Here is a 15,572-nt window from a genome sequence, read left to right as displayed (position 1 = left end):
AGAGCTAGGACTATAGACAAGTAGTTACTGAACATCAAAGAGACTGATGGAACAGTCTCCATAGACGCCTGGTAATGAATGACATTGTATCTCCCAATTAATTAAGCTGTATAATTATTCCCCTACTGTCTTGGGAGTCCCATACCTCACACATGGAAAATGTAATGTCTTCCTAGGGCCTTTATCCCTTCCTAGCATCTAGATATATTAAAGGGCATTCATCCCATTGTGTTTCTTTCATTATCAGTAAAGGTCCACTTGACAATTGCAGCCCCCCATCCCTGGTTTTCATTACTTACCTTTGCCAACAACAACAAACTGAGTTTGCTGAGTTTTACAATAATATGGAGGTTCAGTTACTTACACGTGTCCAGGTCTGTCTTCCCTCAAGGAGCAAAAAGGATGTGTTGTCTTCCAATGACTGAAAAAATTCCTCTGTGTCCACAACTGTGCCATCTTCCTCCAGCACAAGTGTCACCAGACTGACAGTTATAAACAAAGCATCAATCGACTGTAAAACAATTAATTCAGTTATTTAAACAAAGACAGAGTAAACCATATAAAAGGCAAATAGTTATGACAGCAGAAATCAATGACCAATGTAAGTAAAATTAGCAATTTACCGGTACATTCTCTGATCACATTTTCTAAAAAATACAAAATGTATTATGGGGATAAGATATTTTAGTGCTATAATAGTAAAGCAGACCTGCTCCATCAGCGTAAAAAACACAAACATTGTGTGGCAAATACACTTCTAGTTGCGTTAACTCCGACATCCACTAGATGGTGCTCCCGCAATGAAAACAGAGTCAGACACGGTTCTTGATGTTCAACACACACATTGCATGAGGATAAATGTTCAATCAATAATTCTCATTATTGATTATTGGATTGTTTCTTTAGAAGAAGCATTTCGGCACATCATAACAATTGCAGTACATGGGCATTAAGTCCATAATGCCACTCTATGAGAGGCATTTGATATAAAAAAAAAAAAAAAAAATCACCTCTGCAGAGGCAGACTAGGCTAGATTACAGGTAAGAAACCTTCAGTGATTATTCTACGTGAAACTACAGCAGCAGACAAGTAAGGCTGACCCTAATTGACTGCTCGGCCACATTTAAATATTTTTTTTTCATTAAACACGAGAAGTGAACATTTGATGACACTTGCTCTTTAAAGGGTTACTCCAAACACCATGAACACTTCAGTGTTTTTAAAGTGGTCATCGTACAAGGATTATTTAGCAAGAAACACTAAAATATCCCTTTTAGATCATATCTGAGGAATACACTTCGACATTCATCCGCCCCCTTTTGCTACAGATTATTAGAGATTAGAAGGACAGGGAATTCACAAAAAGGTAGACTAGCCATTACCTTTTCAATGAGTTCCTTTAAGGTGCGTGCAACGATCCCCTTCTTCTTGCTTCTATCCCAGTTCGAAACCTTAAATGGTTTTTGTGGAGGTGCAGGAAGCGGTGGAAACAATACTTTTCGAGTCAATGACGTACCGACCGTGGTAACAGATCTTTAAGATTAAGCATTTCAGAAAAAGAAAGTTAAACAGATAAAGACTGCTAAAAAAACAAACAAACAAACAAATCATAAAAATGCATCCAAAACAACCCAGAAAAACCAGATGGAATCAAAGCGCTTAAGAATATCTGCAGTGCTTCTGCACTACCCCCAAGTTACACAAATTAGCAATAGATACCAGAAAGTTGGAGTGCGCTAGCAACTGCAATGGAGTCAGGATCTTCTCTGAGTAGTCTGAAAAAATACGCACAGTATATAGTGCAGACTATCTGTACATACAGAGTATACAAGATTAAAAGTATGTCTTGGGATCAACTTACATGGACCAGAGCCTTATCACCCCTGGCTCTGGGTTTGAATTGCTCCAATGGAGGGGGATAAACCCACAATATAGCAAGACAGGATACTCTTCTGTATCAGATGTAATATCTAGGCAGTACAAATAGAGAGGCAGGGGCCCAAATTGAATAGTATCAAACACAGTATTTATTTATGACAAAGGGTTAAAAACTCTTACTTGAAGTTCTGGGTTTGCCAGCAATAAACCCACAACTTGATAAGCAGGAATATACACATAAAAACGATCAAGCTTGGACACTTCCGGGTTCCGGTAACGTGATCGCTAGGACCACCTCTCTCTGATGTCAAACGTGACGTGTTTCGCCAGCTTCCAGGGCTTCTTCCGACATCATTTCTGCTCAGCCCGGTCTTTTAAGTGCCCGGTCACTCCCCTTCTATCTCACCATTGGTTGAAGGTGCGGTCCGTCAAACCATGATTTGTTTCTAATCCCTCCCACTCATTGTGGGTGTATGCACTCAATTCATTAGTCTTTTCTAGGGCGGTTTACAAAATCTGTTCATACTGCCTATAATAAAGGTTGCAACATCGCAGGCTGATATTGCCCAAAATATCACATTGTGAAAAATTCTTATAAAAAGAATATTGTAAAAAACTTCTTGTAGAAAAAACTTTTATAGATATTTTAACTTCCAACAATATATAAATACACTTATATTCTTTATATTTCCATGTTGTCAGATATTCTTCAGCAATGGGGATCATCTACTAAATATAATTATAAGTTAAATAATATTTCTTGCAATCAAGTGGAAATTAAACATATCAACCCAAAGTCCAGCCTTGGGATAACATTATTAAGAAGCAAAATTTAAAAATAAAATTAAAAATCTAAAATTTCAGGGGATTATCACCTAAATGCAAATGTATCAAACATCTAGCTTGATGTGATATGTGGATAGTTTCTTTATATAGGGAGGATCAGCAAATGTAAATAGGGATCAATATTCAATATTAGAGTTGTCTATACTTGAAAGTGGACAAAATTCTAAATGGGGATTATCTACTAAACAGAATCATGTTCTAAACTAAAGAACAAAATGAAATAAAATATAATCTTATCGGTTATTGATTCGAATATGTCCTATGTTGTCAATCATCAGCCTACAGTGTGTACATTCCATATCATACAAGTCATTGAAATGTTTTTGAATATACTCATATCCATGTACACATGTACATTGCATCATCTATATATTCATAGCCATATACACACACATTGCATTATCTAAATTACGTTTGATACTGTAGAATTTGTCTCACATCTAAAAAAAGGAAAAGTAGTTTAGCATATACATGTATTTAAATACTATTCTTATTGGACTTATAAAAAGACAGGGCTGGGGGGACGTAGCCTGGCACGAGACGGGCTAGACGCCATTTCTGGGAGCTCCTTCCCGGCACTCAAAATCCGATGAATATCGTCTATAAAAAGACCCCATCCAACCCTGAACGTAGCAGGTACGGGTCTGGGACATCCCGTGGCATCGACAGATGCCTTTTCAATACACCCCGAGGCAGACCAAGCCGAAAAGGGGAACCGGGGCCTACTACGCACCGACGCTCGCCGACCTCGAGGATCTCTTCGGCGGAGTGGGCGCGCACAAAGCAGTGGACATCCCCACTTACCCCCCTTCAACTCTCCACAGCCCCTCCCCAGCAATGGGGCACCGCTCCCAGAGACCCCAATCCGCTTCAGCAACGGACCAGCGGGATATCGGCACTCTCCTGCAGCGACAGGTACCATCCAAAATGCCGGCCGCCAGCGGCCCTGACACCCACACGTCCCCTGACTTGCCAAACCAGACACACAACACAATCTCAGCAACACAAGGGGATCCAAACTCCATGACTGGGGATATCCCTGGAGGCACAGCCCCTGCCACTAAGCAGGATCTTCACAACATGCAGAATACACTGCTGGAAATACAGAAGCTCCTAACTGCAGACATGGCCCCCCTAAAATCTAATATGCAGCAGCTCAATGACAGGACAACACACACTGCAGGGGACATTGGGAAACTTCACACTGAAAACAGCAATGGTCCACTTAAAAACTACACAGCACATAGCGAATAGACTAGCATACCTATTAACACAACCCGCGCCCACAATCAACCTACACCCTGCTCTGAGCTATCTGGATATCTAAATCACCTAACAGTCACACCTGCTACACGTATAACCCTGGACGAAATGACATCCACACCCTAGCACCCGCCACACAGACGCTCAGCCTCAGAAGCACAAACACTCTTGTAAGCGTGGGCAGCACACAACCCTCATACATTCCTGAAATAAACCAGAATGTCATCCCTAATTATTGTTCCGGCCTATCTGAAAGTAACCAAGGACATAGACATGTATGCCTAGCTTGATTCATATAAAAATGTGCCATCATTGACTGCCATGATAAGGATTATGTACTACTTTATCGGCATATATCAGCTGTCGTGGCGATGTAAGCCCGTTTGTACATCTCAGCACCAAAAAATAAAGAATTTATAAAAACAAAAACAAAAACAAAAAAAAACAAAAAAAATATAACTTCACAGCAGGCCATGTCACTTCAAATGACTGCACAAGAAGATAGGCACCGCCGCAACCACCTTAAAATCCGCGGGGTCCCCCCTGAGATCGACGCAGAGGAATTACCTGAGGAAGAAGGCTAATTGCCTCACTGTTGCCACCAACGCTAGCCTAGAAATTCACTATAAATAGACTGTACCGACTGCCCACCATCACTAAAACGGCAGCCTCAATCACTGGCGATGTCATCCTCCGATGCTGTACACAAGATAAGGGCCAGATTATGGCAGCAGTGAGGGGAAAACCCCCATTACCGTTAGAAGATTCACACCTAACCTTCTACCAAGACCTCACTAAAACTACACTTCAATGGCGTAAATCACTGCAGCCTCTCACCAGCCGCCTGCATTCCGCAGGGATAACGTACAGATGGGGCACGCCAAGATCCCTACTAATCTCACACACAATGGGACGACCCACAAGCTCACAACTGAATCGGAATACCTGCAATACTCCACAAGATGGGCCTTACAGAAGTGGCAACCACAACTTCTGCTCCCCGAGTCGAACACACCTGGGACCCCGAGTCAACGATCCCATTCGTACAGAGAGCCGCACCAACTACCTGACTGAACAAGAAGAGGGTGCAGCTACCTCACACCGATGAAAGAACTTTGACACATCACCAATGTTCTTGGTTCATACTATGCGTTATACTAACCTCTGTTCAGATTTCTCCCATCTCAATGGTTACCGTACTCTTACCCCTCATATATACTAAACAACCTACTATTACCCGTTCTACATACTAACAGACCTGGAGAGGGGCAGTCTCACACCTGTTTCGCATACACACGAGATACACCCACAAGAGGTGTACAACCTCCCCCCTCCCCCGTAAGGGGTATTTACCCACTAGGGCAGGGATAGGCAACCTTCGGCTCTCCAGATGTTGTGGACTACATCCCCCATAATGCTCTTACACACATAATGCTGGCAAAGCATCATGGGAGGTGTAGTCCAAAACATCTGCAGAGCCGAAGGTTGCCTATGCCTGCACTAGGGTAACCGAAACAAACCTCAGGTTAACACCACTCACACCTTGGTTACCCACACGCTTCCCTTATCAGCGCACTCATGATCTAACACACTACTACAACATAACCTACTAGTACCCTCATGTACAAACTTCAACCCACTCATGAATACCCAGTATACCAACACTTAGCCTCCATGAACTCTTTAAAAACATAGTGTACTACCCAACTCGGACCAGAGAGGAAAACAACTCCTACACTGAGGAAACCACACATATCATCCTCTCCATCCCACCGAGAGCCAACACCTCACAAATAAAAAATGTGTGAAATGTTTATTATGATGCCTTGTCTTCTAACCAATATCTAACATTATTACCCTGTACTACATAAGACAGGGCTGAGCAGAAATGATGTCGTTGGAAGAAGCCCTGGAGGCTGGCGAAATGCGTCACGTTTGACATCAGAGAGAGGTGGTCCTAGCGATCACGTTACCGGAACCCGGAAGTGTCCAAGCTTGATCGTTTTTATGTGTATATTCCTGCTTATCAAGTTGTGGGTTTATTGCTGGTAAACCCAGAACTTCAAGTAAGAGTTTTTAACCCTTTGTCATAAATAAATACTGTGTTTGATACTATTCAATTTGGGCCCCTGCCTCTCTATTTGTACTGCCGAGATATTACATCTGATACAGAAGAGTATCCTGTCTTGCTATATTGTGGGTTTATCCCTCTCCATTGGAGCAATTCAAACCCAGAGCCAGGGGTGATAAGGCTCTGGTCCATGTAAGTTGATCCCAAGACATACTTTTAATCTTGTATACTCTGTATGTACAGATAGTCTGCACTATATACTGTGCGTATTTTTTTCAGAGTACTCAGAGAAGATCCTGACTCCATTGCAGTTGCTAGCGCACTCCAAAACACACCAGAACCTTTAGGGATATGATAGATGTAGATACACATTTGAGGGACAATATGTAGATACACATTTGTGGCACTTCAGAATTTCCTGAGCGCTTGCGTATTTTGAGCAATTTATACATATTAAAGGGATTACCATATCCACTACAGCTCAGTTTCACCTCCCTCTTTATACATCCATGATATTTGTATGAATAAGGATTCAGCCATGGGAAAATCTCCTTTAAAAAGGAACATTGTAGTTACCATAACTTTAACACCTGAAGTGGCTATGGTGCATGGGCACTGGATCTGCATCACTAGATGGTTTACTCACCGTTTAGAAGAGATGTTTGATCCCTAACAGCCTGTAACAAAGCCTCCAATTCAATGGTGGAGGAGCAGCTATGGTTCTGCTTTGCACCATACATCAAAGGGATTGGCTGAGAGAACTCGTCCGACGCTCTGGCCCCATCCCTGTCCGCTATCGCTGGCCATTGGAGGCCAGGCTGCAGGGGAACAAGAATCCCTACTAAACAGGAAGTTGTTTAGCAGTGATGCAGAACTTGGCGCCCACAGACTCCAGGCACAATTCATTGAAGTGGTTTTGGTGCCGACACCCTTTTAACCCCTTTTGCCTCTGGCACCTTGCAAGTTCACATTATCTGTAGAAATGCAATACTCAATGGATGTTACCAGCCGAAGTATCCAAGTTTGAAGGGTGCATGTTTGGTATAGCAGTCAGTGCTCTAACACAAACATACTATACAGATTTTTTTTTTTGCCATTTGATTGTGAAGGTCATAAAATGCCACTGAAATGACTGCATGGATTCTCCCTGGCTACTCTCCATTTTGTGTACTGTAGCTTTATATAACCACAGTAATCCTAAAAATGGATTCCTATACTACATTTATATGTAGTAAGAAATGCAAATGAGCAATACCATACATAACCAAGGGAGAAAAATATATTAAAATTGTTCATGCAGTGTACCAGAGTATTGGAACTAAATTAAATGGCAACTGAAACCATAACAACAACAACAACAACAGCAACTCCAGTTAATATACCACAATATGCCCTGAAGGACTGGGTTAACCTTTACAAAACAGGACCAGTTTGACCAGTTAGCCTAGCAAGATACTGTAGATGTGAAATATCCCCAAATAATACTCAGACTTGTGACTGGTTTTAACAAAAAAAAAAAAAAAGTTATCACACTAGACAAATGGTTCCACCTTCTTGGCTAGCAGGGTACCCACACCAGTGAAATGAAACTTCCCTAAACAGACGACATTGCAAGTTGCAAGTGTACTTTGCATCTACAGGTGCATACATTGTTAGATGGTGTCAGTGAGGCGTCAGCCATTTTTGGATTAGTGAACTGGTATTTATGGGAGAATTAAAGTGAATTCCCTTTAATTTTCCCCCCATTAAGTGCACTTTAGCACTTATCACGGATGTCAATTTAGGTAAAATATGATATATTCAATTAAAAGGAACACCAAGCACTAAGGCCACTGAATCTTAATGAATTTGTTTTGCTTCCTAGACCCAGCAAAAACAAAAACAAAAAACCCTCCCATTCCATATAAACTGCAATGCTTACACACGGTCAATAACACCTCTGGAAGTCATTAGATTTTAAAGCCACAAGATTCAGTTTCTCATTGAAGACTTTCAATTATTGAAACTCTTCCAGCTTGGCCACATCACGCACATGATGCTGCTGAATACTGTACATGGTTCTCTAAAAGAACCATCTAAAGCCACATGCAGCAGCTGCTCAGGTCTAGTATGTCCCCAATGCTCTATTATGAGAAGACTTGGATTAGACTAGAGATCTCAGAAGAGGAGTGGCTTCCCAGTAAAGATTGCATGGTGGTGTAAAAAAAAGATAAAAAAAAGATAGATGAGAAATTATATACGATAGCTAATATTTATGCTCAGAATTCTTCGCAGACTCAGTTTCTACAAAAATGTATTGTGCAATTAGATAAAATCAAGCAGGGGCTAACTATAGTTATGGGCGACTTTAATTTGGTAACTGACCCCAATTTAGATGAAAAGGGGCAAAATCCCCTCTAGGAATGTTATTAACCAAGCTAGGAAATGTTTTACTATTATCCAAAACGCAGCTCTTTGACTGCTGGGGGATATTTCATCCAATCGAGAGAGATTTCACCTGCTTTAGTAAAACTCATTGCTCGTATTTAAGAATAGATTTTATATTGGGAGATCGTAATTTGCTAGAAAGAGTTACTTGGTCTGATCATAATATGGTGAAATTGTTTGATGAATTTGTTCAATTGTAAAGACCAGACTGGAAATTAGATAAATTAGATAGATAATGTAATTCCATTTATCAAAGAATGCATGCACTCTCTAAAACAGTGGCACGCACTGGAGATATCCTGGTGGGGCAGAGTTTATTTTTGAAAGCTTATATTTTTCCTAAATGTATTTGTCTATCGAGGATGATCCCCCTACAGATACAACCACATTGGCTTAAACTTATAAATAAGATTTTTAGAGGCAATATTTGGCTTAATAAGAAGCCCAGAATAGGGCAGGAACTTCTATATTTGAAGTACAAACAAGGCGGTATTGGTTTCCCAAATATTTTCTTATATCATCAGGCGGCTCAGCTGATGCATACGTTAGCCATAATCAAGCAAGATAGACACCCACAAAACTTCTACTGAAATAGAAGGGGGAAGATATTACAGATCCATATAATATTGTTAGATTAATGTAGCCTATAAGAAATACTATTCAAAATAAAAATAAATCGTGTTCAACAGATAATTTAATATCTGGACCTCTTGTAAAGTTTTGGACCCACTTTAAAAAAAAAAAAAAAAAAAAAAAAAAATAGAACTAAGGAATAAAATCTTACCTGCGTTATCTTTTAAAAATTTGGAGAAATGGATGGAAAATTTAGATACGACAGAGTGGATTAGGCATAGGATTCATAAAATTTCAGATGTAATTGTTGATAAGAAAATTATGTCCTTTTCCGATTTACGGAGAAATTTTGGTATCTCGGCTACTCAATTTGAATTTTATTAGATTTAAAAAAAAAAAAAAAAAAAAAAAAAAAAGGTTTTCTACACAGCTTTTTAGGATATATGTCGGAATCATCTCTAATTCTTAAATTAAATGAGTTAATAGACTGAGAAAAACACAAAAATATTAACTAAATGTGTCGAGATTATGAAAATAATTAAAGGACAAATCCAGCCCCTTGCCAAAACCAAATGGGAAAAATACTTATCAATAAAAATTGACTTAAAGGAATGAAACATGGCTCTCTATTCAGTTTACTCTACAGCCCATTGCCTCAATATTATGGAAGCACATTACAAACTTCTAAATAGATGGTATATGACACCTAATAAGATTCAGAAATTCTGAAAGAATTTCGAGAAACTGAGCTGCTGGAGGTGTGGAGGAGAAGGTGCTAATGAATTACATATATGGTGGGGCTGTGCGCCGATTAGGAAAGCATGGGACCAATTTCTAGTACAAATAAAAACACATTAGGCATCACACACAATTGGACACCAGATACATTACTTATGCATTTAAATTTACCGCAAATAACTAAAGACAAGAAATGCCTGCTGATTTTAAGATGTCAATTACAAAAAATTGGAAAAAGACCTCAATTGATTCATGGCAGCAGATCAAGGAAACTATTATAACTCAGTGTAAGATGGAAAGGGGAAATGCTTCCAATTAATGTATCCATACACAGAAATATGAGATATGGGATAAATGGATAAAGATAATTGAAAGGCCTTGATTGGCGTGAGCTTTATAAAAAAACATTTGTTAGGCAGTATACTATCAAGTATATTTTTTTACTATAGAGGAATTTAATATGATTTAAGATGGGTATAATTTACAATTTTGTGGCATGAAGCGAATAGTGTGAACTTGTATGTATGTTTAATTGTTTACAGGTGGTGCTGAAATGGGCAGGATGAAATTATTTCTGCACTTTCACCCCTACCGATGTTTTGTCACGTTTTATGTGTTGTATTTTTTTTGTCCATTAGTGTTGAGATGATGCACAAGCGATGGTATAGCATTTGCAGATTCTATTTTGTCTATGTATGTTTTATGATCTTTTTGTATTAAATTTGAAAAACAATAAATTATAAAAAATATATATCTCCATATACACTATTTTTACATAAAAAATGCTATATTTACATCTAAGATTTTTAATGTTAGATTGTTCCTTTGAAAATGTAAAGATAAATACAGTACTTCTGTTTGAGCAAGCGCCACCATGTCTGAAGCTCCATGGATGTTACATTATTATTACACCAATCTTCAGTCCTCCACGTGCTCAGCTTAGATTCGACCTGCTTGGGGGCACATTACAATGCAGGACAATCAGAACGTGGAAGTCATGGCACCAACAGGCCAGCTTCTGTTTCTATATGCCTGTAGAAGGCACACAAAGCCTCCCTTTGTTTAACCCCTTAAGGACACATGACATGTGTGACATGTCATGATTCCCTTTTATTCCAGAAGTTTGGTCCTTAAGGGGTTAAAGATACATATGGATTTGTGAGAGAGCGCAGGTAACGTTTTACTGTATATATTAAGGGCTGATGTGTACTATGGTCGTTGCTGCTGCCCAAGAGTAGTGGGAGTTTGAGCGCAGAACTTTTTTTAGGTTAAAAAAAGGGAACACTGACAAATCCAAAACAACTAAAATATGAAAGTCAGGGGTTTGTCATTTTGTCTGCTAAAACAATCCCTGGGCTTATCTTTCCCAACGCTCATTCAGTGTCTCCTTTTTTTTTTTTTAAATTCTTTATTTTTATTGCGCAGGTGTGTACAGTATCATTGACAAATGCCACAACAGCGTACATTTGCATACAAAATAGGTTTTACAGTGGCATTGATGAGAGCGCTTTTTTAAATTATAAATGAATACAGGCTTAATTAAAGAGTGGGGTTACAACGTTTAGAGGTACAGGTAAAGAAACTATGTGCCTCAGGATTGAAGTAAGTAGCAATGCTATAGTTATGCCTATATTTCAACATACCAGTTAATAATAAGGTACATGCTGGAGTGAGGTATGTTGCTTCTATAGGAACAATAAAGCAGTGTGAGGCTTTCGCTTATATGCATATTGTGCATCATAATAGTGGAAGGAAAACGTGTGATTATCACCCTGGTGGATCGGGGCACCCCGAACTGCCTTCGTGGGAGAGGGTCGGTATCTCAGTGAGTCCAAGACTATTCATAGAGGTGCAGTCCTGTTTTACCCTGATACCTGCTCTGTGGTGTCTGTGTAGTGGGAAGCAAGCGTCTTGTAGAGCAGGGGTTGTCAGAGTGTAAGTCTGATCCTGTCAAAGGCTGAGTAGTAAGCGGGTACAGGGTTGGTCCGCTTCCAGAGGTGTCTTGCTGGGTGGATGGTCGACGCTGGATAACCGGTCTCCTCGGTGTCGCTGCTATCACCCGCACCTTCCATGCGCCAGTTGCTTGCGTTGGTGGTTTGTGTGGTAGCGGGGATTAGCCCGAGTATTGCTGCTTCTTCTTGTGGCGGTATCTGCTATCAAGAGCTGTGTCGTGGGTAGTGGACGCCAGGAGGGAGGTTTGTCCTGCATGCATTCGGCGCACATGGCGCCGGGCATCTTGGAGGCGGCGATCAGGTTCCCCGGCCTCAGATGTGGAATCTCGCTTGTGGCCACCGGGTGTGGACCGGGATCACCCCCCCGATCCATAGGGGGGGGGAACGGAGCCAGGTCCGCGCCGATCAGAGCTTTTGGCCGGGCTCTGTGGTGCAGGATAGCGAGGCAGCGGCCGTCTGCTTCGCTCACTGCTGGAGAAGGCCCGGGCTAGGGCACCGCGATCCTCTCCCCTGGGGGACTGTAGCTCAGCGAGCCAGCCTCTCCCCAGGTCCAGTTGTGCCTCGGCACTGGGCATCTGAGCTGTCAGTTCGTATTTGATGCAAAAATAACGGTTTTGAGCGTGTTTGCAAAGATATGTTGCCGGAGCCGCTCTGACTTGCGACCGACCAGCACGGCGGCCCGGCCCCGCCCCCAGTGTCTCCTTTTCTAATGATACCCCCTCCCCTCGTCTGGTCTCGGTTGGAGTCCCCCCTAAGTCTCTGTCCTTGGTCCCCTTCTATTTTCTCTTTATACTGCCTCACTTGGCAAACTTATTACCTCATTTGGATTCCACTACCACCTGTATGCTGATGCCACCCAGATATATCTCTCCTCCCCGGACATCTCTCCTGCAACGTGTCACTGCTTTCTTTCTTTTATCTCTGACTGGATGTCCTCCCGCTTTCTGGAACTCAATCACTCTAATATTGAGCTCTGTCTCTTTCCTCCGCCGAATACTGATCCTCCTCTTTCGCTCCCCCTTCAAATAAGTGGTGTCCACACAAGTCCATCCTTGCAAGCGCGCTGTCTTGGCGTCATACTGGACTCTGGCCTCACCTTTGAGCCCCACATTCAGTATGTTGCCAAATTCTGTAGATTCCAACAAAAAAAAAAAAACACATAGCCCGCATCCGCCCCTGTCTTACACAAGATGCTTTCAAGGAGCTTGTCCATGCTTTCATAATTTCTTGCATGGAATATTGTAACCCTCTCCTGGTTTATCTTCCCAAAAGCCGTACTGCACCACTACAGTCCATAATGAATGCCGCCAGACATTTTCCTCTCTAGTCGGTCCTCTCACCCCCCTGTCAGTCCTTACATTGGCTTCCTGTATCCTATACAAGTTAATTCAAAGTGCTAACACATACAGATAAAGCACCAAACAATTCTAGCCCCTCTTATATAAGAAATGTTTATATTTGTCCAATACCATGGCTCTAGCAGCTGTCAAGTTGACAGCTCCGGAGACTCTCTTATGATAAAATGTAAAATAAAAAAATAAAAACGTGGGATTCAAGGATTCTCTATGAGAAGAATCCAACTGGGGGTGCGCAGCAATTGCCTTTATTGCTTCTCCATGACAAGCATTGGATTGGACTCTACTGTTTGCATCATCAGAGGTGGAGCATATACATGCTGCTGCAATAAAGGTTTTATATTCATTTTTAACTTTATTTCAAATAAAATGGAAGGGGGGAGGAGGGGGCTGGCCAGCTATTGAAGCACCAACAACACTGGTGTGTGCAGCATGTTTCAGTAGGGTATGCACAGAGGAACTTTTTTTCTCCCATAGTTATTGCTGGTGAAATAAAATGCAAGTATGGCATGATCCGTACATTCACATTCCTCAAGTAACAGGACTCGTGATGCCTGACTCTTCTTTTTGTAACACATTAACCTTGGGCTATTCACATCAAACACATTTAAGGGCAAATGGTATCCAGGTGTCAGTAAATTATAGTCTGTAAAACAGACTTGTTAGTGATCGACTTAAAGGGACACTTCAGAACCCTAAAGCACTTTGTGTGTGAAGTTTGCAAAAAGTGCATATTTCAAAAGGAATTGACACCGGGGGGGGGGGGGGGGGGGGGGGGGATAGGGTAAAGTGTAACAAAGTTGATTTTTAAAAATTACCAGTCCTTTAATTTCCTGGTTTGTTTAGCTCAGTGGAGAGGCAGGGAAATCCTCAGAGCTCCTGTTTTGAACTGCATTGCGAAGTCTGATTGGACAGCCACAGAATGTCTGGGCTGGGTTAGAAGGGGAAGGTTTGCATCCGTTTAATTGCTTTTCTTGTCACCTTTGACTGATATTTTGAGTCAGAGTATATGCATAGATACATTTTATCTAGTTAAAAAGGGACATTACAGTCACCAGAACTACAGCTTAATGTAGTTCTAGTGAGTATAATCATCGCGTTCAGGCATTTTCATGTTAACACTGCCTTTTCAGAGAAAATGCAGTGTTTACATTGCCCCTAGGGACACCTCCAAGTGGCCACTGCTGCACAGTAGGCAGATCTGCTGTTCAGCGTCCCCACGCTCTGCATGGGGACGCCAAGTTATCCTCATAGAGATGCATTGAATTAATGCATCTCTATGAGGAGGTGCTGATTGACCAAAATGGCATTTGGCACCGCCCCTTGCTGATTTTAGCCAATCAAATGCTTTTCCCATGGGAAAGCTTTGGATAAGCTAAAAATCGGCCATTCTGATGTCACAAAGGGGGTAGGGCCAGCGCCAGTGGACCCGTTGAGAGCTGAAAATAAGGGGAGTTTTAACCCATTTTGAGGGGGCAAGCCATGTTTTTGAATACATGTTTTTTTTTTTTTGTAAATTTTTTATTTTTGCAGTGCATAAGATGTTACAGCGTTACACGGGGTACCCCAAAAGGCATTCCTCGTGTTATTCATACAATAATTACATTGGGGTATACGTTTGTACTTGCACAATTTTATGTTAAGGTTGCGTACTGACAAAAAGATATACATCGTTATTTAGTTAGTTTGCCAAGACAAATATTGCTTGTTCAGGATTGCTCCTAACTGTCTCACCAGGGGAGGCAGGGTACGTGTTTTAATTACAGGCAGCATGTGGGGACAGATAATAGACATTATGGCCTAAATCATGGCTGTTGTAAGCGAGGTATGAGTGCAGGCTGAGTGATGGTTTCTGCAATGGTCATGGTGTAAACGGTGTGCTGTGGTCATAAATGTAGTTTGTGAACTTTAAGTCTCAACTATTTACTGATATAGTATAACAGAATATCACCCAGTCCGTTCAAAAGTTCGTACAGCAACATGTGCTTCAGGGATCGCTGACATAATGGGTCCGGTGCTTCCAGGGTGGCAGTGGATCTATGGTTAGCCCATGCGGTCTTCAGCCCGACGTGGTAGTAGTGTCCCTGTAGGCTGCGGTACCTCTTCAGATGTGTCGTGTAATCTTGCCTCTGTTAGATGTCGAGAGGAGCAGTCTCCGAGATCGGCATTGGGGGTTGCCTGGTCCGACGCGTGGCTCCCTTCGGTTGGCGGCAGCGTCGCAAGTACAAAGCTGAGTCTCTGCGGGTTGGTGTCTCCGCCGCTCCGTGTCCGGTAAGCCTCCGTTGCTGTCTGTTTTCTCGTTAGTGTGTTGCTCTGGCAGGTGAGAGGTCGCTTGGCGAGCTGTGAGAGAGTGGGGCCGCCGTCTGCTCAGGTTTCTTGAGCCCATGCTTGTGTGTTACCTTCCGTGCACGTGGCAATCGCCATCTTGTGCGATGCGGTCGGGCCCTCAAGTGCATTTGTGGCGCCTG

General features: G+C 41.8%; 1 protein-coding gene across 1 annotated transcript in view; it reads right to left on the bottom strand.

The window, feature by feature from the left end:
* Positions 1-15,572, bottom strand: part of CIDEA (cell death inducing DFFA like effector a) — a 67,528-nt gene that overhangs the window by 37,448 nt on the left and 14,508 nt on the right. Inside the window, exons 2-3 of the mRNA XM_063451596.1 lie at positions 1,384-1,534; positions 365-511 (exon numbers count right to left, since the gene is read on the bottom strand). Coding sequence (XP_063307666.1) covers positions 365-511; positions 1,384-1,534 — 298 coding nt within the window. The remainder of the gene's footprint in view (positions 1-364; positions 512-1,383; positions 1,535-15,572) is intronic.

This window comes from Pelobates fuscus, chromosome 4 (genome assembly GCF_036172605.1).
Source record: "Pelobates fuscus isolate aPelFus1 chromosome 4, aPelFus1.pri, whole genome shotgun sequence".
NCBI classification, from domain to species: domain Eukaryota; kingdom Metazoa; phylum Chordata; class Amphibia; order Anura; family Pelobatidae; genus Pelobates; species Pelobates fuscus.
This window is presented reverse-complemented; position numbering and strand designations above follow the sequence as displayed.